This window comes from Takifugu rubripes, chromosome 5 (assembly GCF_901000725.2).
Source record: "Takifugu rubripes chromosome 5, fTakRub1.2, whole genome shotgun sequence".
NCBI lineage: Eukaryota > Metazoa > Chordata > Actinopteri > Tetraodontiformes > Tetraodontidae > Takifugu > Takifugu rubripes.
This window is the reverse complement of record NC_042289.1, coordinates 11,724,757-11,747,075: the sequence shown is the minus strand read 5'-3', so window position 1 is coordinate 11,747,075 and position 22,319 is coordinate 11,724,757. Positions and strand designations below refer to the sequence as shown.

At 43.9% G+C, this 22,319-nt stretch overlaps 2 protein-coding genes across 4 annotated transcripts; one reads left to right on the top strand and one right to left on the bottom strand.

Moving 5' to 3' along the window:
• Positions 1 to 817: 817 nt before the first annotated feature.
• Positions 818 to 12,704, bottom strand: cdk12 (cyclin dependent kinase 12). Of its 2 annotated transcripts, XM_029836106.1 has the most exons (15): positions 10,774 to 12,704; positions 9,803 to 10,044; positions 9,364 to 9,724; positions 8,972 to 9,151; positions 8,744 to 8,883; positions 8,489 to 8,659; positions 7,971 to 8,160; positions 7,164 to 7,220; positions 5,883 to 5,984; positions 5,377 to 5,454; positions 5,167 to 5,283; positions 4,957 to 5,088; positions 4,238 to 4,449; positions 3,697 to 4,110; positions 818 to 2,357 (listed from the first exon to the last, which is right to left on the bottom strand). In XM_029836106.1, exons 1-15 carry the CDS (start codon positions 11,931 to 11,933, stop codon positions 1,942 to 1,944), a joined length of 3,972 nt encoding a protein of 1,323 aa, XP_029691966.1. In that variant the 5' UTR covers positions 11,934 to 12,704; the 3' UTR covers positions 818 to 1,941. The 2 variants fall into 2 exon arrangements, with proteins under 2 accessions (XP_029691966.1, XP_029691965.1); XM_029836105.1 differs by having other exon boundaries at positions 9,364 to 10,044.
• Positions 12,705 to 13,789: 1,085 nt separating this feature from the next.
• Positions 13,790 to 21,219, top strand: fbxl20 (F-box and leucine-rich repeat protein 20). Of its 2 annotated transcripts, none has more exons than XM_011604172.2 (15): positions 13,790 to 14,611; positions 16,274 to 16,335; positions 16,912 to 16,966; positions 17,099 to 17,173; positions 17,260 to 17,354; positions 17,433 to 17,501; positions 17,584 to 17,679; positions 17,765 to 17,891; positions 18,315 to 18,389; positions 18,603 to 18,730; positions 18,812 to 18,872; positions 19,171 to 19,215; positions 19,290 to 19,346; positions 19,441 to 19,653; positions 20,397 to 21,219. In XM_011604172.2, exons 1-15 carry the CDS (start codon positions 14,570 to 14,572, stop codon positions 20,502 to 20,504), a joined length of 1,308 nt encoding a protein of 435 aa, XP_011602474.2. In that variant the 5' UTR covers positions 13,790 to 14,569; the 3' UTR covers positions 20,505 to 21,219. The 2 variants fall into 2 exon arrangements, with proteins under 2 accessions (XP_011602474.2, XP_003964854.2); XM_003964805.3 differs by having other exon boundaries at positions 13,794 to 14,611; positions 18,600 to 18,730.
• Positions 21,220 to 22,319: the final 1,100 nt, after the last annotated feature.

Sequence of the window (22,319 nt, the reverse complement as noted above, 5' to 3'; positions counted from 1 at the left end):
CAGCTCTGATTTATTCGTCTGGACTCTGTGACTTGGCACTGGCATCACCCACTACTCTTCTATGGAAACTCCCTGTGGGCACATACACCATTATTTGGCGTCCCGCTGGACAAACGCATCAGACAGACCCACACACACACACGCACAGAAGCAGAAACTCTCACTGGGCCTGTGTTGAAAGGCAGGTGAGGCTCCCACTGCTGCCACTCAGAAAGGATCTCTCACCCAGAAGGCTCAGCTGCTTGATAGGCCAGAGGGGTAAGTAGCTCCACAAGCCTGCCAAGAGAGGGACTGGTCCGGGTGTGCATGAGATCAATCGCAGCGTGCACGTGTGCACACACACACACACACAATCACGCGCATACACCACTACGCTTGTCTTTGCCAAGCTGGCGTTTACGATCTTTGTCTGGCTGTCAACATCTTCATAAAGAGATCAACACACCTAGTAAAGGCATCGAGACATAAATGAGATTGATGCATAAGGAGCTCTTTACATCGCAGTGAAAAATAAGGGTTTATGGACAGCGCACACTGAACCGAGCTCCATGTACCTGCAACAATCACTCTCAAACTAACCACTGCAGTGTCAGGCTCAACGTTTTTAAAAATCCCTTCTTAGCTGCCTTCTTGTTTTACTTTCTTAAAATGTTGTAGAAAATAGGAGGGGGACAATACCTTGAGTGTGGGCTAGCCCAGGGTTCTTGTCTCAGGTCCACTGCAGACCAAGCATGAGGAGTCCCAGCAGAGTGGGAGAAAGCCCGCCACCTAGTGGCCGCTGCCGAAAACATTTACAAACGCCAGGAGAGAATTCAACTCTGGTAGCATATTTTCCTTTAATAAACCGAACTGAGAAAACATATATTCCAAAATATTTTCTTTTTACAGACAATTTAAGCTATTTCCTCACACGTTTCCTGTTACCAACGCAAAATAAGGGAACATAAAAATGGACCATTTAAAGCGTACATCATTTTCTTTGAACAGAAAATAATTGCATGAAAAAGAAATAAGCTTTTGTAGCACAAGTTGGCAGGGAGGCAAAATATCAGAGAAGCCCATCGGGAAAAGCTGATCAAGTCTAGTTTTATATCTTAACTAGCGCGTGCGCATGTGTAGCATTAAACAGTGGAACATGGTTCGTACTTCATATAGGCCTGTTATGCCAGAGTGGGTGTTTGTAAAGGATGGGTGTTGCAGCTGACAGACTTACATTGGCATTTTTGGTAAAGGAAAATGATCTTCCTACACATGTACACTGCTGCAGCCCAAGCAGAAACTCAGGTCACATTTGCTGACGACGTCAGAATCATCCAAGGGTTGCTGGCATTAGAAATGAGGCACAAGCTAGCCAGCGTGGGGTTGTTTTTAAGGGAAATCTCACAGTCCTACAGTGTTCTCATCACTGAAATCAATACTTTCAATGTGCCCAGACAGGTTCTTTGAGCTTCCGGTAACGTCCCAAGTAAGCTCAGATACCAGAGCAGACAGCGACCATGTTGTGCTAAACACTGATAAATAAGAAGAGGGAACTGCAGCAGATTTAACAATCATCTGTTTAAGGGGGAAAACCATTACAATTGCTTTTCACCATTGAGTGTCACGTCCCTGGAGCTCAACTTGGGAGTTACTTGTAAACTCAATTCACATAAACTCGTTTATCAGACAGAAAAGTGCAAGGGATCAAGAGTAACATATGGAAGTGCGCCAGTACACGCGTACTGAACTGACAAATAGACCCCAGGTCCAAGCGCTCTCTCCAACAGGACAGCGTGTTCAGCAGGCACTGAAGTCTGGGATCATGATCTCATGTTCAAGGACATTCATTTTCTTTTGGATCCAGCATTTTTTATGTTTACGATCCAGTGAATCACGTTCTGTGCTTTCTCTTCTGTCCCTTGCCAGGGAGCTATGGCCATTCCCCAAATACACAGGTCTGCCTCAGAAAGGGATGGACGGAGAATGGGTGGTTCCATGGGAAAACCGGAGGTCCTGGTCTTTGGGGAACTGCCCAACAGTTGTAGTAACAGACGTCACGAGTCCCGCTGGGGCCTCAGAAGATTTAAGTGGCGAGTCTGCAACCCAGGTTGGAGGCGGCTGTCCCTGAGCCGGAGCATCCACACCAGGAGAAGGCTCCTTGCGTTGTTGAAGGGTTGAAGCCTCCGCGTCCTGCTGAGAAATGAGTTGGAGCAAGGCAGCTGCAACGGCTGGGCTAATGTCCCGCCTGGATTGGGTTTCAGACCCGGCCTGCTGTGCAACAAGAGCTGGAGGTGGTCCCAGCGGAGAGGGCGGACGCTGCTGACTGGGTGGAGGAGCCTTGTTCTCCCCAGGTGGTTTTATTTTTGATGCTTCACCATCTGAAAAAGACAGGACAAAATATTGTCAAAATATAATATACAGCATTTGAGCATGACTGTAATCCTCTAATATCTACATTTGTCAAGAGTCTTGGAAGTTTAACATTCTCATATCCACCATAAGAGGGAGACAGAACTCTACTTATACCAATCGGGCCTGACACAAGACCAGCTATGATCATTGTAGCCATTTGGACCTAAATGAACAGTGACTGATCAATGAATACTTCATTTTACACACACGTGTGGAATTTATTGATACATCCACATTTTTGGGCCATTAATATAAATGCCAAATCATTCACATTTCAACTATCAGGTTTTAAAATTTAAAATGTCTGCTCATGACTGTTTTATTTAAGTATTTTTTCCCCTGTATGGATTCAAACGAAGGAGCCGTTTTATTCCTACACACTGCACTTGAAGGAAATGTGGGAATTTGGTGAGAAAACAGAAGGGACAGCTTGACAAACAAATGGTGACTCATGTTGGACTGCATACGTCGTAAAAGGTTCCCAGAAAATAATTCAATGAAGAAACTAGAACGGTTACAATTCCAGTGTCAGCAGCATAGACTGTAGCTTTATTTAGCTCACTGATCACATTTTTAAACTACTTATCCAGAGCGAACAGTTACAGACAAAATTTAAAAAAAAAAAAGAAAAAAAAGTGTCAAAACAAAAAGAAACACGTGCAGGTGAGGTCTAAAGATTCCCAACATTTATTTTCAGTTTATTCGATTTTCTTCATGAAAGGCTGACATTACAGACTAAAACAACACCTTTGCGTGTCGACTCCGTCACACCTGTGTTAGAATGAAAATGTAGCGAGGAAGAAAAAAATGGGAGAGGGGACAGATATGGAAACAGAGACCGTGATAAAGAAACAAAGAAAAGGGAGGAAGGTGAAGCGTGAACCTCTATTTACTCACACGATAGCGGCACTATGCTTCCATTTGGTTTATTAGGACACCAGCATGTGATGTCAGTGTACACAAACCTTTTCCTGATCACAGCTTCAAATGATGACAAATGCGCCATAAACACTCTTAAAGACTATTTTCTTCCATTTTGCTCGACAGAAAAAAAAAAAGTGTGTGTCTCTAATGAATAGAACGGATAAAGAAGTGTTCCAAGAACACATAACAGCTCATTTTATTTTGAGAAATAAGAATTTTGTTGATTTTGTCAGATATATCAAAGGGGTTTTTAACAGGAATTTAGAGTAATGAAGACAGCCAGGCGGTTTGCTCTGTGCACCACTGTCTCACAGCCTTCAACCGTTTCCCACATAAACCAAATCATTTGTACTACACACTAAAGACTAAATCCAGACTTGCCCTTGCGATCAGTAGTAGAGGCAGATGAATTGCGTGCTAGTGCCTCCTCTGATGGGACGCCATTGCTCTCATCACCCTGCTCCTCAGTTTGAGGTTTGATGATATGGCTCAAAATAAGAGCCAGGAGGTTGGCCTGGTCTTCCTGGTTCAGTGATGAGTCTCCAGAAGGCGAAGGCTCCTGCGGTTCAGGAGGCGGCTCCGGGGGCCTCGCGGCGGCCTGGGCGTGGTCGTCTGCAGCCCCCTGGTGGTCAGACGCCTCGCTGAGTGCAGACAACGACTGGCTGAGAGTCTCTGGATTGGAGAGGTTTAAGAGTTGTGCTACCTGGGGCAAACTGAGATCAGTCTGGCCCTGGAGCAGATTTAGCAGCACTGCCAACTCTGCAGGGTTCAACTGTTCTGCTGCAGGTCCCAGGCCTGCGCGCACACACACACACACACACACACACACACACACACACACACACACACGGGGAGGGAAACATTGAATGAAACGCATCACCGTGTAATTCTGGTAAAAGTGGTAGCGATCATGACAACTCACACTCCAAATTAGTTGTAGTAGATGGTTTTCCTGGTGGGGGTGGTGGGGCTGCAGCCGGACTCGTTTGTGGGCGGCTATTCTCGCCACTGCTGGTCCCTGTTGCTTCCTTACGGGGCACTTTAGGCGCAGACACTTCTTCAGGCACCCCACTCTGGCGTGCACGTCGTCTCTTCTTACTCCACAGCTCATGGCAGTCCTGATGGTGAGGAAGACTGAAGACAGCAGGGAGACATAAGTATACAACACCTGATTGGCAAAGACCATTGCAACCAGACCGGAAATCCTGTCATCTGCCTGGCACTCATGCTGACACCCGAGTCCTCCCCTGAAGAAGGCGAGTAATCGTTTCAACAACAAAGCAGCAGACGTAAAATGGGACTGCAGCATGCTGCAGAGTCATTGCCGTCTGGCCAGTTTTCCCAAGTCTGGAATGCATCGTTCCTCTGTGGAGAACAAGCTCCTTCCTTTTTGAAAAGATGTTTTTCAAACAGTTGGTCCTGTTATTTTAACCATTGTTTATAGCCGCTATTGTATCTTAAAGGCGCAACCAGCAATTCCTTGTGTAAATCCTTGAATTGGATCATTTCAGACCAGTCTCGTATCAAAACATTGTTTGTTTTTAAACGTTGCCTGAGGTTGGGCGTTTCAGTGTTCAAGAATCTTTAATATTTACACTTCATATGGTTTTATAGCTTATATTTTGGACTATAATTACTGACTCTGGTGGCGGCATCTTGCTGGGATCAATGTCAGACAGGAAGTCACTGATGAGCGCCTGCTCTGAGGTGCAGCGCCGCGTAGGGTCTAGCGTCAGCATTCGGTCTAGCAGGTCCAGAGCAGCAGCGGGTAAACTGAACAGGAAGACGCGGTTACCAACATAGAAATGGATAATCACAGCACTTTCTTGGCATGGCAACATTTGTACATACAAGGCAAATTCTTCCCGCAGTCGCCTCCGATACTGTTTTTTGGGTTTCATGGTGTTGAAGAGAGGAAGTTTTATGACATCAGGCCAGACAGCAGGACAGGGACTCCCACACAGGCGGCTGATCATTGACAGAATGTGAAGAGGAAATGGGGTGTTGAGTTGGCAGCACACATTATTTCTTGAGGGATATAGTCATGAATGTGGCAGCTACCTGATGAGCTCCAACTGTAGAAGCTCCTGGTTAGCCTGGAATATCGGCCGTTTGGTGAAGAGCTCTCCTAAAATACATCTGAGCCGTGATGGGGGGAGAAATAAAGTAAGACACTGTACAGCCATGCTGAGGGAAATAGAAATAAGCACGTGTTTTAGGTGTATACAAGTGTTTTATTATTATAGAAGCTAACTGTGTTTAGTAATTCCCAATTTGGCAGCAGAGCAAAAAGGTCAACAAGACAAAAGTAAATGAACCAACAGAAAAACAATAGTTGGTAACAATGTCAAAACAGAAGATTCGAAGGATTAAATTTAATTTCTTTCCTTATATTGCCAGGGGGAAGAAATATGAACAAGTAATTAGTGACCAATTTGTTTCATCTAATACAGTAAGGGCGAAATACTTTCTCCTTAAAAAGAAACAACTACTGTCGACAGACGGAATAATGTAAAATGATATCAGTATTATCAGAAAACCTTGTGTTGCTACCAAAACATACTCACCCGCAGCTCCAGACATCGATGGCTGGAGAATATCGCTCCTCTCCCAGCAGGAGTTCAGGGGGCCGGTACCATAGTGTAATTACTTTATTAGTGTATGGCCGACTAGAAATAGCAAAAAAAAACAGACTTAGCCCCCTTGAATCGTCGTACACTACATTTCCCAACTGACAAATATCGCCCTCTAGTGGACAGTCGCTGGAGATGAAAGGATATCTGTAGATTCATTACAAATAAAATCATGGGAAGAACAAGTCATTTTCCCACCACCCTGATGAAAATGGTCTTACACAGGTACTCTAGCACACTAAATACCAGTTCAGGACTCTAGATTCTTTTGAATGGTAATTAGTGTTAGACCAGTCAATCATTGAAAATGCAAGTGTTAAAAGGTTCAAAAGTATTTGGGCATTTGACCGAAATAGAACTTGAATAGAGTTTATTTTGGTGACATTTAAATGGAGCAACATCGATTCCATGTAGGTGACAGAGCTGAACTGTAGAGAAAATAAATCCTGTGACCCAACTACAACTTGGTTTAAAAATAAATTTGAACATGGCAGAATCTGATAACGGCATAAACTATACTTTGAAGATCCATCCACCCAAAAACAGAATATCCACAGAGATGAAGGTGCGTTGGTGTCAAAGTTGGCAAATTAGGCCCATTTTTATTAAAGTGGAGAATCAGTTAGATTTAACTCGTGAATAGATTTAAGATGGAGAACTTCAGTGACATTCTCCGGCCTGATTAAGCCAAGTAATGTTGGTAGCAGAGTGACGCGAACAGTCTGGATAAGTTCAGGATCCTCGTGCATGTGTGACACAGTAAAGCATACTTTCATAGCTGCCAATGGAACTGGCTGAGTCAAGTTTGTTAATGATGTAACCTCTGATAAATGGAAACGGGGCCATTTGTGCAGGGCAGAGAACTTCTACTTAACCTGAACCGAGTGTTCCAAAGACAATGTGACAAAGTGCAGATAGATGATGAGCCAAAAATATTAGGTAAGAAACAAGAGTGTCAGTAAACACCCACCTGTTCTCTGACAACAGGAACTAAAATGGCTGCACGGTTTGCTTTTTAATGCACACGCAGAAAACTGAAACTGGAGTGACCATGAAAGAATTCTATTTCTGAAATGCTTGTATTGTCAAAGACGCCCATTAAATCAAACTTAAAGGTCTAAACCTCTGACACCGTCTCATTTTAAATTTGATACGCGACCATAAAGAAGCAACATGGTGAGAGACCCAAGCGGAGGTGACGTCAAATGTTCCTACCTTTCCTCTGAGTTGTAGAGCCGAGCCAAGCCAAAGTCAGCCAGTTTGATCTGGCCCCTGGACAGGGAAAAACAAGCCCCAAGTTTTCATTGGCACCAACATGTGCGAGAAAACTAGCAATAGTACACGTGACAAAAACATCCATTCCAACGTTTTCTCCTTTTACCTTTCTAAATTAATTTCACAATGGAAATTTATGACACATTCATGATATTTACATCCCCATTATATAACAGTTAATTTTGTCCAGTTCAGGAATATTGACATGGATATTCATTCAGTAAACTTGTAAATGATACAGCACTAAGTACAAACAAGTCTATGAACAAATTATTGACCTCAGCAAACGTCAGTGAAGGCAATAAATGTCCAAACTCCAAGTGTCTATTTACAGTGGTACAGCAACACAGCAGATAGCATTAAACTACTTTTGGTTATTCTTATTTGCCTTCTTATCTATTTAAATCAAGTCTTTCCTAGGGTTTAATACATGAGGAAAAACCCTATATACTCTAATCTGCCATTAAAATGGAATTGTGAGTATTTAGGTTGTTTGACAGTGCAAAAGAGGTTTTATTTCAAGTCATCAGAGCAGTTCGTGTTGCCTTTCATCTAAATAATTTACATTTTTTAGGTGATCTGGAAAGAATAAGCTGGATGCCGGAGAAAAGCAAATAGATGAAGTAGCCCATAGTTGATAATGACTCATTAACCTCAATAAGAATCGTTATAAAGGGTTAAACGCAAATTAACACTGGTTAGACAAATTATGCATGGCGTTCCTGCTGTTGTTTTAAAATGTCTTACCTGTTGTTAAGCAGTATATTAGAGCATTTGATGTCTCTGTGAAGGAAGTTGTTCTTATGGCAGTAGTCCAGACCCTCCATTAGCTGCCGCATGAAGCTGCGGACGTGCTCATGTGAGAACTGAACCAGACCTGACTCCAGCAGACCCATCAGGTCATGGTCCATGTATTCAAACACCAGATAAAAGGCACCTGAAATCAGAAACATAATTCCATGAACATCCCCTCAACTCTACTAGTCTGACATTTGTAACAATATTATTTATTAATGCCATTACTCAGAACATTTAATTAGTCTATATGTTGTTGAGAGATTACTGGTAAGTACTCTTTTTAAAAAAGCTAGACAGCAATCTATACTACAATGAACTTTTACCACACCCCTCTAAAACTCAAATTTAAACATTGTATTTTGACAGACGGTGCCAACATGAAGAAGTCCACCCATTAAAGCCAACAAATGTAATTAGATACAGTCCAGGATATGGCTAACGTCTGACAATGGTTGGCTTCGCCTTACCTTTGTCCTTTTTAAAATCAAGTGCATCTTGCTTGTCAGTGACGATCTCTTTCATGTTGACCACACTACGGTGCTTGAGCTGCCGAAGGATCTTTATCTCTCTTATGGCTGTGATTGGAAAACCTTCCTTTTCGTTGTCTAAACGTACTTTCTTCAAAGCGACTAGTTCCCCTTTCAAGTCAAGAAGAGAAAAGGTCCACAGTTAACATGAGAAATGTGTAGTGCACTGCCTGGTGTCCAGGAATATGTCCTTACCTGTGTCTTTGTCCTTGGCCTTGTAGACTTGGCCATAGGTGCCCTCCCCTATGATGCCAATTATGTCAAATTTATCTACACAGCGTTTGCCCCAGTCACTCTGTGTGTGTTTGCGTTCACCATATCTTGGGCAGCAAATCCTGTAATTAAAAAAGAAAAGAGAAACTGGGCTAGGGGTACGGTTACATGAATAAATATTGGAAATGATGAGCGATAAAAGCCACCAACTTTGGTCTTTTCTTAAGGGCTGGCTGGGGTAATGATGGCATATGGCGAATAGGGGACTGTGGGGGTGAAGAGTCGATTCCAGCCAGAGTGGGTGGTAAAGGAAGGTCTATTAGAGATGGCCGGCTGCGGGTATCCTTCTCCTTCCTTGATATCTTCTGAGGTGGGGTAGACTTCTTTGGACTGATTAGTAAAATGCAAAAAAGAACACTTCAGAATAAAAAAAAGGCAGATAAATACATCTAACACATCTTATAGTTAGGTTTTCTCTCTTAAATGCGCTTGTAGATACACATCTATTCCCCATGTTGATACCAATAGCAATTTAATTAGACAAAGATTAGTATGTGCCATATGTAATGTGCAGCATGATATTTACTTTATGTATCTCCTACCTGTCAAGGATATTTCCCAGCAGTGCAGGGGGTAAAGGTAGGGGAGGTAGAGTTGATGTCTTGTGGAGAGCAGTCTGCCGGAGTGGACTGTATGTAGAAACTGGAGCCGGTGATTTTGCCTGGGATGTGACTGAAGAAACGGGGAGTTGAGTAACTGGTTCTTGCTGAGGTGGTAATGGAGGCGGTGGAACTTTGGTGGCTGGGCTTGGTGCCACGGGAGGAGAGGGCTGAGGAGGGGCAAAAGGTGTAGAGGGCGAAGATGGTGCACCTCCAGGAGCAGCAGTGTGATCCTCACAACTGGGAGGATCCTCTGGCTGTGGTGGGGGTGGCGGAGGTTCCGCTACTGCTCCACAGTCTCTTTCTAGGTGTGGAGCCTCGGTTTTAGCTGAGCGTACAGATGAGCTTACAGGTTTGTGAGCTGATGAAGGAGGGGACGTACCACCGCTGGCACGAGCTGCTGCCTCAGCAGCAAGGCGTTCCTTCTTCCTTCGGCTCAGCTCTGCACCAAGGCTGGAATTCAGAGGCAGCAGAGAGGGAGGAGAGCGGCTAGCTGGGCGGCTGCTGTGGGAGCTGCCCCCTCCTAGGCCAGAGGAAGTATGCCTCTTGTTACGAGACCGGGAAGAGGAGCGGCGGGAAGAGGAGTAAAGGAAAGGGGAGCGACTCCTGGAGCGGCCAGAACGTCTAAATAAAAAAAAAAGCACATTTAGTTTTAATAACAAACAATGGCACTGACATTTTGGATGCTGAAAAATCTTGACAACATTAACAGTGAAAGATGTGCCACCCTTAACGAGAACATCCACAGCGAAAGCGTTCACTTAATCTTCACTATTTTGACTTTAGTTCCTTAAAATAAATACAGGAAAACGCTGAACACACAAACACGCGGATTGATGTGTCCCTGTAATTCTTTCACATCCCTGAAATGTCTCGCTTTGAAAGAGTAAATTAACATTTAAGTAAAAGCTTGCCACACTTTGGCATCAGGTTTTTGAAGGTTTTCCATTAACACACGGACATATGGGCTACATCCGATTTAAAAATTTCAATGGTCCCACCAATGTTAAAGTCTCAGTTACAAAATGGGGGCTCTGGTCTCCAACTTATTTTTTCCTGGCAAAAAAAAAAGCTAAAAAAAAAAAAAAAAGGGGGGGGGGGGGGCACAGTGGACAATGGAAAAACACACCCGCTTTGGCAATACTTAAATCTGATCATTGTGTTGTGGAAAGTAAATTGATCAAACAAGTGTCCCTGACTTAAAATGGCCGGTGATTTTCATATCATGGAAGAATGCGGATAACTAAATTACCAAAGTGTGTACGTCCGGACAAATTTGTTGCCTCTTGGCTTTTCAGGACAAATCTGCTTTGCTGGTGGACATTTTGCGACACCTACGACCAAAATACTCACCGAGAAACTGGGCTGGTGCTGGAGGATCTGCGATTACCGTAGGGGCTGATGGAGCGTCTCCTGGAATAGGGGCTGCTGTCCCGCTCGTAGCTGGAGGACCTGTGCCTGCTGCCGTAGGGACTCTCGGACCTCTGTCTGCTCCGACGTGACGTGTCTCTGTAGGGACTGGGGCTTTGCTGTGGCAGCCTCCGCCTGGAAAAGCAGTCATCACCCTGTGGTCCATACCCACTGCCCTGTGGACTTTCACTTCCAGCCCCTCTTCTAGGGCTCGGTGAAAGCGCAGAGCTGGTGCCCTTCCTGCGAGGGCTTCCCCTACTTGAAGATTTGCCTTTAGGAGTGGATTTCCGGCTCTTTGAAGACTTGCGATGGCTCCTCTCTGTTCGGCTCCTCTGAGAGGAGCTGTGGCTGCCCTCTCCTCTGCCTTCTCTCCGTTGTTGTCTGTCTTTATGTGACTTTCCTGATCGACCACTTTCCTTGCTGCGAGATGATGATGTGGAGGAAGTTGTGCTACCTACACTGGCTGCAAACTGAGTGTGAGCGGGGACCATCAGTTCCCCGCGTTTGGGCTCACTGTCTGGGTGGGCCTGATATTTGGAAGAGAGGCCAGCGCAAGCCTTGGTCTTTGTGGAACCCCCTTTCTCGCGATCTTTACTGTTCTTCTTCTTGGATCCACCTTCCCCATTTCCAGGGTCTCTAAATTTATTGGGGTCCTTTGACTTTTTGCGGGAGTGCCTGTGTCCCTTGATGTCTACAGCGCTCACCTCTCTGATGATACTGTCCCGATCAAAGTCAGGTGAATGATCCAGTCGATCAAACCCCCCTCTGTCTGAAGGCCTGGAGGAGAGCGGGTCGGAAAATGTGTCCGAATCCGAGCTGATATCGTCGTACTCCACTAGAGGCTTCACTGCGTTGGCGCCAGGTGGCGCCGTGTCGCTGAGGGAAAAATATTCAGGTCCCAAAGCTACTAATGAGTCCCGATTATGTTTGTTTTTATGTCCTTTTCGTTTTGAGGAAGAAGAGGACATTGAACAGTTTAGATTAGCCTCACCGTCTCTGGTCGTCTTGTCTCCCATGGACGTATAACTCGAGGCCTGCAGTACACCGCTCGTTCTGGAATCCGGCTTCCTCTTGGTCCCATGGTGTCGGTCCGACCCAGGCATCCCTCACGCCGGCGTCGGTACCACTCCAGCGACTGAACCTCGCTTGTCAAGGCGATTCATTCAAAGGAAAATAGTGCCTCCTCCAAAATGTCAAAAAAATTGCTACCAAAAAAAGTACAAGAAAACAGAAATAAACACAAGGCCGCTCACATCCAGTCTTCAGAGCTAGTTCATTCCTTCAGGGTCGTGAACATTTATGTTCGGAGAGAAAAATGCCAAAGCAGGTCCTGGTGCCGTTAAATATACTTGGCAATGAAAAAAAAAAAAATCCCAACCTAACATCGGAGTATTGTGGTGGCTTCTCCGGCTTGGTTTAGCTAGCACCGCTAGCTAATGCTCGATGGTGAGTATGGTAAAAAGAAAAAGTCCCTCTGTGAAAGGTGTCCTTGTCCGGTGGCAAATTGAGTAGATGTTTTTATTCCATAGAACCACCTTCTGAGCATTCAGAAACGAGCAAATGCCTTCAATTAAGGAAGCTCATTTCTCGAACGAAATGAAAACTTGACCCGGTTGGTACTGTTTACATATTCCCTTTAATGTAAGTTTTATCCCCTTTAAATTCAATATTGATTAGAAATCATAGTATTTTCGTGTGCAGTAAATGTTCCAGTTTATTATTAATGGCTCTGGGAATCAACCAGGCCTGTATTTAGGGCGATGCTAGTGGATTTAATAACATCCACAGCCCTATCTGATGAAGACTACAAGCGCCATTGTGGCTCCCGTGACAAGCAAGATCTGCGTGCGCACAGCGGAAAGAGCCGGAATCAAATGACTGTCAATCATTGTCGTATCCTAGCAACAACCCATCTGTAACTAAAGTCCCGCCTTCTTTGCTACATGCGCTACTCGCGATTGGACAGCTATTACAGCACTTCCGCATCAAGTGGGTTTTGGGTAATATAATATATTAGGTTTTTGGTACAAATAAGTAGTAAGTGACGCCTGACGTTAGCAAATGAACACATGTATTTGCATAAATTAAACATCATTGATCTGTTTCAGTGACAAATTTTGCAACCATCTGTCCACGTAAGATAGATATGCAGTTATATCACCTAAAGTGTTATGTGGTAAAACCTAAACGTAAATACCATAGTTCATAGTTTTCATTTTTTTATGAATGTACGCGCAGTTATTGACTCAAGATAAAGCCTGATTAAATGGTCAGGATTTATTTATTAACGACTATACCCTTCGTTGCACTTATTATTTAGATGGATGGATGGATGGATGGATGGATGGGTGGGTGGGTGGATAGATAGATAGATAGATAGATAGATAGATAGATAGATAGATAGATAGATAGATAGATAGATAGATAGATAGATAGATAGATAGACTATTCATCTATCTATCAGGCATACAAGTTATAGGCCTAATTAATATTGTTAATTTTTTCAAATATTGCAGTTGTTGTTTTTTTAAATATTGCATTTGATGACGGATTAACTGAGCAATATAATGTAGAATTATTTACATGTAAATTCGGGTAAACTAAAATTAGTTTGAAAGACCAGAGACTAGGTTTGTGACATCAGAATGATGCACAATTGGACAATATGAGTTACATCAGTGTTGTGAAACTTTCTTTATAGGTATTGCACGTTTTATAACACATAGCTTACCGCTTGTGTTTAGGAATAAGATGAATATAAACGGTTGCTGATAAATACGCATCGTTTTATAACGTTGCCTGCTCTGCATGATGATTGGATCTGTTGTCCAACGGGGGCGTGGTCAACTAAAACCAGGAAGTGGCGTTTCAACACAAATAATATCTTTCTCCATGCACGTTTCCTAACAATAATAACATATTAGTCAACATTGCTATTGATTACTGCTCATTTGAAAGGGTAGTGTGTGATTGGGTGGTCAACAGATCTTACATAGCGTCTTTGTAGAACAAAAAACTAAAAATGAAAATGAATTAAAAGGAAACACATTCATGTAATTTAAACTTATTTTATTTGGGATAGGCTACAGATGGAATTAGCTATATACACAATAACACATGAAGTCATTTAAAATGCATTAGTGTTAGACGATTCTCATCCCAATGCATCAAATTTATAACAAATACAATCCAAGTTATATCAATTTTTTTTCCGGAAGGTGTCGTTTTAGCAAAGAAAACATTTCGACAAGCTGACTTTTAAAAAATTTAGTTTGGTTGTTTTCCTACTGAAACAAAATTAAAAAGAGAGCGAGAGAGAAAGAAGCCCTGCTGGTTGTTGCTAAATGCTCAGCCACTAAGGAAGTTGGCTCGTCGACGACAGAGTCAAAGGCTTCGGGATATTTATTCATTTTAAAACGAGGTGTAGGAGCAGCTCCATATAAGCCCTTCGGTTGCTACTCCTGACACGCTATTGTGTTGTGTGTGGACAGAAGCTGTGCAGGGGGAGGTTGAGGAGAAGAGGCCGAACGGAGCCGATAAGAGACCTGGCTGCTTCCCGTAGCCCACTTTCATCAGACAGAGGAGGGCTTTCCGTCTGTTACAGGGAGAAATCGGCTACATCGCCACCCCAGATGCTACCAAGGAGATGGTAGCATGGTAGTCGAGGAGCAAAAGCACCCGTTTCTGCGTCTGCTTTCAACGAATACGGAATTAATCGAGTCCGTAAGCAGTGTCCGACATGGGGAAGGAGGTAAACGGTGTTCCACGGAGCCGGTTTGAGGTGAGTTGACCACAGATGAGAACTGACAGTTATTGCCACACGTTGCGGATAACATTAAAAACACTACAGTCGAGTCTGTGTGGCAATCGGCGTTGTTTTTCTTTGTAAAACGGCGTTTTTAGCCAGGCTGTAGCCGCAGGTTCCGCAGTCCATGGTTGGGATTAGGTCAAAGGCTCGTGTATTTTACAAACAACACACACAACAGACCCCGTGTTTATTGCCCCAAACGCCAAAGTCGACATGTTTTGCGTGCTCCAGCGGTAAAGGGACGGTTTCTTGAAAGCTCTTTAAATGCCGTCCTCGTTTTCCTGTGCGCCGTCAAAACAAAGAGGCTACGCGGAGCACAGCTCCGACAGCGACACGGGCCTCTTCTCCACTCAGCAACTTGCTGACCCAACTTTCCGAAGGAGACCAGTGGTTCTAACCCCCCACATATTTGCTCGGGTGAAGTTTTGTTTGCTTTTGACACGCCATTTGTCGGGTTAATGAGGCAGATTGTTGAGCCATGGCCGCTGCAGTTGTGGGGGCCTCTCGGTCCCGGCTGCTATGTTCACCCCGTGTTGGGGAGCGCACTGTCAACAAATGGACCCGGGCTGCCATAATCCACCGTAACCTGTTGTAGCTCTGGAAGCGCTTTTCCTTAACACACAGGCACGATGCTGCTGTATTTGCCATCAACTTTGTTCCGCAGCCATAACTGTGGCTGAATATTTCGGAGGAAACTTGGCCGGTGATGTGTGTGTGTGTGTGTGTGTGTGTGTGTGTGTGTGTGGTCGGTGACATTGGTGACTCTGTCGTCTGCGCCACTTGCGGGGTTTAATCCCCTGACGGAATGGGATTTGTGCGTGGTTTTATTTATTTTTAACGGTGCAACAGCTGACGACTCAAAGATTCAGGCCATTACCTTCTGGACCGACAGCTGCACCGGAGCCGTTGGTCAAGCCAGCTGCATTTGCCTGCATAGTTGTCCGGAAGTTGTGCAAGATTTTCTTTTCAAAATAAGTGTGAATGAGTAGGAGTAGTTTATTAAAGTTCTTTATCAAAACTGCTAATATCATTCGAATGATCTAGTAAGTAACAGATTTTAATGTTTGTACTGCAACATTTTTCGACCCCTCTGGAACAATTATTGTTTTAAAAGTTAGTTTGGAGTACTTTAGAATACTTCAGATTTGGCAAACATTTTTCGGAATGCAAAAGGGAGCACTGTGTGGCTGTGGACCGCAAAATATCTGATTAATTGGAAATCTGCCGAGAATATTACGCCATAATTTAATTTCATGGAACATGACAGCCTTTGATTGATTAATCTTTTAAATCATGTCATTATATTTTCAGGTCTTCTTTAGTCCATGCATTAGTGCATTATCTGGGGCAAAGTTATCATAAATCTTACATGGAAATGATTCCAGTGAATTTGTAAGTGAACAAAATTAAACAAAATAAGGAAAAATAACCCAGAGAAAAGCGCAGTTCATTAGTTCAAAGTACAAAGTCTTGTCTTGTGGAGAAGACTCAGAACCCCACTCCCCATGACAACTTATCATTTGTTGATGAGATTGTAACAATTTAGTGTTGCTTTCATGAGTGAGGTGAGGGTTTGAAGGCAGCGCCCTGCCTATGATGAAACCGTGACTCTGACTGTCTTCTGCACCTTTTCAGATGTTCGCCAACAGTGATGAGGCGGTCATTAATAAGAAGTTGCCCAAAGAGCTGCTGCTACGGTGAGTGACGGTTCAGTCAGAGAGCCATCCCTCAGCACATCCCTCCACAGAATAAATGGATATTTGACCCAGCACTTTCATCGCTCAGGTGGTTTGATTCTAGAATGATCTTGCTTTGATAAAGCATTTCTATAAGGGGTAAAAAATACCACAGCCCATGAGAAAACAAGAATTGAAGGCCATAAATCAAGCTTGGCTTTCCTGCGACTGCTGACTCTGCTGCTTGGCCAGACTCATCATCCTGATTTGTGAGGCTAGCAGCCATCGCAGCCCGTCTTCGGCACTAATTTAGTTTTCACTGCATTGGTGCATTATAGCTTTCCACCAGTTTTTGGCAGAGGCGGATATTCTCCTTTTAGGACAGGACTCTGTGTAAATATGTCTCACCTGTGCAAACGGAGCAAACGCAGCTCTGTTGCTTCTGTCACTCAAAGACAATATTAGCACATAGACTCGCACCTCTGTGCAGTGAGCAGAAGCAGAAGCGTGGCTGAGCGGGGGTCAGACTTTAATACAAAGAGGAAGCTTCTAGCAGCAGTGGTCAGGGTCTCTGAACCATCCCTGTCTGTCTTCCAGAATCTTCTCCTTTCTGGATGTGGTGACCCTCTGCCGCTGTGCCCAGGTTTCACGGGTGAGTCTGTGTTCACAACATGTGTATTCATGTGTGTTTGCTGTGCTTTTAGTGTGTCTGTGTGTGTGTGTGTTTATATATCTGAGATAATTCTGGATCATAAAGGTGTGAATTTTCTCATCCTACTCTCAGTCCTGGAATGTTCTGGCCTTGGACGGCAGCAACTGGCAACGAATTGACCTTTTTGACTTTCAGAGGGACATCGAGGTGATTAAAAACATCTTGCTGCCTTCCTCTTTTTCTAGAATTGACTTTTAACATGTCCCGCTGAGTGTATTTGTAATTTGCTGCAGGGTCGCGTTGTGGAGAATATCTCCAAGCGCTGTGGCGGGTTCCTGAGGAAACTGAGTCTGCGGGGTTGCCTCGGAGTGGGTGACAGTGCCCTGAGGTGAGATTTGGGAAAACTGGGAATGGCTGAAGTGCCCGCTCAGACTGGCTCTATGCATGTCCTGTTTTTCCCCTCTAGGACGTTTGCACAGAACTGCAGGAACATTGAGCTTCTGAGTTTAAATGGCTGCACAAAGATTACCGACAGGTACGGGAACTGTTACGCAGGTCAAACGTATAAAAAATTGCTGTGCCAGCCGCAAAACTCTCACGGTCTTTCTCTTTTGCAGCACGTGTAATAGCCTCAGTAAGTTCTGTCCAAAGTTGAAGCACCTAGACCTCGCCTCTTGTACCTCAATCACTAACCTGTCACTTAAAGCTCTCAGGTGAGAAAGGTCACGCAGTGACCTCGTGTGATAACGTTATTGAATGTCTGATGGTGTGTTTTGCTCACCACTCTCCTCCTGCCAGTGAGGGTTGTCCCCTGTTGGAGCAGCTCAACATCTCCTGGTGTGATCAGGTCAGCAAGGATGGCATCCAGGCACTGGTGCGGTCCTGCCCTGGACTCAAAGGCCTTTTCCTCAAAGGATGCACTCAGGTTGGATTCCTTTATACCTGCAGAGCTGATGATGTTGACTCTTGATTAGCTGTTAACCTTGAACTAATTAGTGTTTGGATTGCTCCAGTGTTACTGTTGCAATATCTCAGAGATTGGAATCACATGAGTTGGGAAATGGGGCAATATAGTGAAACGTCATCGGTTCAATGCCCCAGGTCACTCAATTTCTGTTTGAAAGCACTGATATTGTGTAGCTTTATTGGAAGAAGTCTTTCTGCTATATTGAGCAATTTTAAGAATGAGTAACAACTGAGGTTTTTTTCAAAATAACTAAAGTATTTAATTTTGGTTGTAATGCTAAATTTCTGCATGTGCTTCAGTTCGGTAACGCATCTTTTTATAATGTTTTTAACAACTGTACGTTCCCATTATTTAAAATAACTGTATTTTGGCCTTCCACAGCTTGAGGATGAGGCTCTGAAACATATCGGGGCTCACTGCCCAGAGTTGGTCACGCTGAACTTGCAGACATGCTCAGTAAGTCCAACATTTAGCTATTTATTGGAGCTGTAGAATTAATGTGTGGGGTCATTCATCATCTGTCCCTGTCTCCTGGTTCTTGTCTCTGGTGTTCCACATCCTCCTGTTTTACTCTCAGAAGTGCATGTTTGTGCAAACCAAGCAGTCAATTTGTTATGTCTTCCCGCAGTGACCCCACAAACATGTACTTTGTCTTTGTGTAAACAGCAGATCACAGATGAGGGACTCATCACCATTTGCCGGGGTTGTCACCGCCTGCAGTCTCTGTGTGTGTCGGGCTGTGCCAACATCACAGATGCCATCCTGCACGCCCTGGGACAGAATTGTCCTCGACTCAGGTAAATTGATGAGAATTTTCTCTCCACACTTTTCTGTAAAGTGACTCCCTGGATAAAAAAATGTCTTTACTCTGCTTTCAGAATATTAGAAGTCGCTCGCTGCTCTCAGCTTACAGATGTGGGCTTCACTACATTAGCAAGGGTGCGTGTGTCCTTTACCTTTTGGTTTCAAGCCGAGACAAAGAAACAGCTAAAAGTTGAGATTGTTGAGAAGAAATATTCCTCTGCCTACAAGCACAAGTAGGATTAAGGCCCTGAGCATAAGGAAATATTTCACTGACATGATGTGATAATGTACCACACATTCTGTGAGATTTTGCTTTGTCTTGCATTTCAACCTGCATCAAAATGAGATTATGTAATCGTGTATTCTACCTGTTAAGGCCTATTAATGAACAAATGTTTGCATTTCTCTCCTCTGTATCTTATTTCATTTTCAGAATTGTCATGAGCTTGAAAAGATGGATTTAGAAGAATGTGTTCAGGTAAAAAACCCTCAAATAGTGTTTGCACAACTCTTGAGTGGAGGCAGTAGTGTTAATGCTTGTTGTGGTCCCAGATCACAGATGGAACTCTCATACAATTGTCCATCCACTGCCCTCGTTTGCAAGTCCTGGTGAGCGTGCGTCCGCCCGTTAAACACATTTTGTTCTTGTAGGTTTGATGAGCACATGCAGTTGACTAATGAAGCTGAAACTGTGTTCCTGCAGAGCTTGTCTCACTGCGAGCTGATCACTGATGATGGCATCAGACATCTTGGCAGCGGCCCCTGTGCCCATGATCGCCTGGAGGTGATCGAACTGGACAACTGCCCCCTGATCACAGACGCTTCTCTGGAGCACCTGAAGAGCTGCCATAGTCTGGATCGCATCGAGCTCTACGACTGCCAACAGATTACCCGGGCCGGCATCAAGAGACTAAGGGTGAGCAACGAAGCATCAGTTTTGCATTCTGTGCTGGTTAGTTTTGAAATTTTAGATCGTATATGATCCAATACCTAAATGATACATTAGCCTACGATGTAGAGATGAGTTTTATCACTTGAAACGCACTATTCCCTCTCATGTAAAACCCTTTGAAATGTGCCAAACAATCACATTAAATGTGTAGCATTGACATGGTCTCCAGATATGTGACTGTAGCCCTTTGTAATACAGTGGGATCTCTACTAACAAATGTCTCTACATGCAAAATTTTCAGGTTACAAAACATCTCAATGGGAAAATATTTCCTCTTGTTACGAAAGATGTATTTGTTACATGTTTTGATGCATTTTTATGATTTATAAAAAAAATTATGTCCGAATTTTTGGGGGCTTGGAACAGATTAGGGCATTTACATGGAAAACGCATCTCTACTTACGTAATTTTCAGGTTACAAAACAACTTCCGGAACCAATTAATTTCGTAAGTAGAGGTCCCACTGTACTGCTCTCATAATGGCCAACAGGGGGCACCAGAATGCTAAAACGGATGTGAGTGCACAGAAAAACAATCTTATCGACGTCGTGTTTTGATTTGTTTTCTTAATTATTTTTGTGTTAATTCAGGGTTTCAGGTTTGAACCATATTTAGTAGCTTGCAGGTTGTAGAAAATCACATCTATGTGTAATTTGAGCACTTGTATGATCCTCATGCCGACATGTGTTGTCTTTTCCCTTCAACAGACCCATCTGCCTAACATCAAAGTGCACGCATATTTTGCTCCCGTCACTCCGCCCCCCTCCGTTGGAGGCAGCCGTCAGAGGTTTTGCCGCTGCTGTGTCCTGCTATGATGTAAAGACAATGACCTTCCCCCAAATGTTCTTTGTACACTCTCCACAGCCTGTAATTTGACTCCCAACCTGCTGCGGCCCCTATGAGCCCCCCTGCCACAGAGTACACGCTGGTGTTCCACCCCATTTGGAGCTGCAAAGAGAGGGAGACGGAGAGCACGACATATTCCCCAATACATTCCCACATCGCTCCACCACTCATACAATACATGCACAGCAGGCTTTAATAGGAGGTCATTTGGAGAGGTGTACGCAGAGACTAACGCAGAATGTCAGCACATTCCTGCTCTGTGTCTGTGGACAAACCGGCATTACAGAAGAGGGTCGGCTCAGTTGGGTCAGATATATAAACTAAATGGTTACACGACAGAAAAAGACCAGGCATACACGATAAACCAAGACCTTTGTTGTTGCCAACAAAACAAATCTTTGAATATCAATAAAAAAAAAGCTCTAATCTGTGACACAAGTTCCCCATATTGAAGCTCACCTTACCGCTACCTCCAGACAGGAACTGCACTTGAGTAAGACCTCTTTGTTGTGTAAGCTGTTTGTACCAAACAGTGATGCGCGATGTTCCTACGCCCCCAGCACACTGCACATGAAGCCTCGGAAACCCAATTTTGTGTTGATAGTTGTTGTTTTTTTAAAGAGTACTTGCAGCTATTTGCACTCGCAGTGAAGCATCACATTTTGAGTCATTTTACTACCCACACCAATACACACCCTCACTTACACACAGCTACACCTGCACCCTGACTTCTTGTCTCTCCAAGTTACAGTAGAACGCTTCAATATACCGAAGGATAAGAGGTTAAATATTTTTTCTAAAGATGGACAGCAGTTGAGACTTAAAGTGGTGACTCTACAATGCCAAATGAAGCATGTAACACTTCTATTTTTTTTTTTTCTAAAGTCAAACTGTAAATACTTGAGGACTATTTCGTTCTGAGAATCAAAGCCAGCTAAAGACAGTACGGTGGAACAGAGATTGATGCCGGCTGTTTTTTTGAGGGAACCATGGCGACGTTCACGCCGGAACTCCTCACAGTCCGACCGCTCAGAAATCTGGATTGGATGGATTCTGCTCTGCTGGCTGTCACCTGCTTCACGGAGGGGAAACGGTCTGATATCACTATGTAAATTTGTGCTATCAGACCAGGGTGAAGGAAAGAAAAAACCCAGTTGAAACAATCAAAGTACATCAATTTTTCAGTTGGTTCATTTTCATTTAGTCACTCTTTTTTCGTGCGTGGGTGGTGGTTGATGACACAGGGGGTGAACTACTCACAACACTGGGGCGGGGGGGGTCAGGTTGGATACTTTTGCAGCACCTGAGATTCCTCAGCTGAGGCCTTGCGGAGGAAGAAGGGACAGATTATTGCACCCTTTCACCTCTGACCTTTGTCTCTTTTGGCCTCCACAAGAGGCAACGATTAGATCCGACGGTGGATGTCAGCAGAACTGTGAGCGTACAGCTCTGAACTGCTGATGGATCCGAACACAGTGGAGGGCTATGATGTACTTGAGCTCACCGCTGTATAAAGTATTGAAGCCGTTCTTTATGGGTTCTCTCCTGCACTTGCACCTGCTTTACTGTGTGTCTCTTGTTTTATTTTATGTGTGTGTGTCCTTCTGATCGGTCTTTAGCTCTCTTGTTACATTTCTGTTTTGGTGTGGTTTGGAAAAGCCCTGCTTTGTGTTTGAAGTAATGAGCTCAGTGTCTCTAAGTTGAACTTGAGTCTTCTCCCAGTCCTTCGTATTGATCAGATTATGTTTGTGCTTTTATTAAGAGTTTAGTGTTACTTCAAGTCC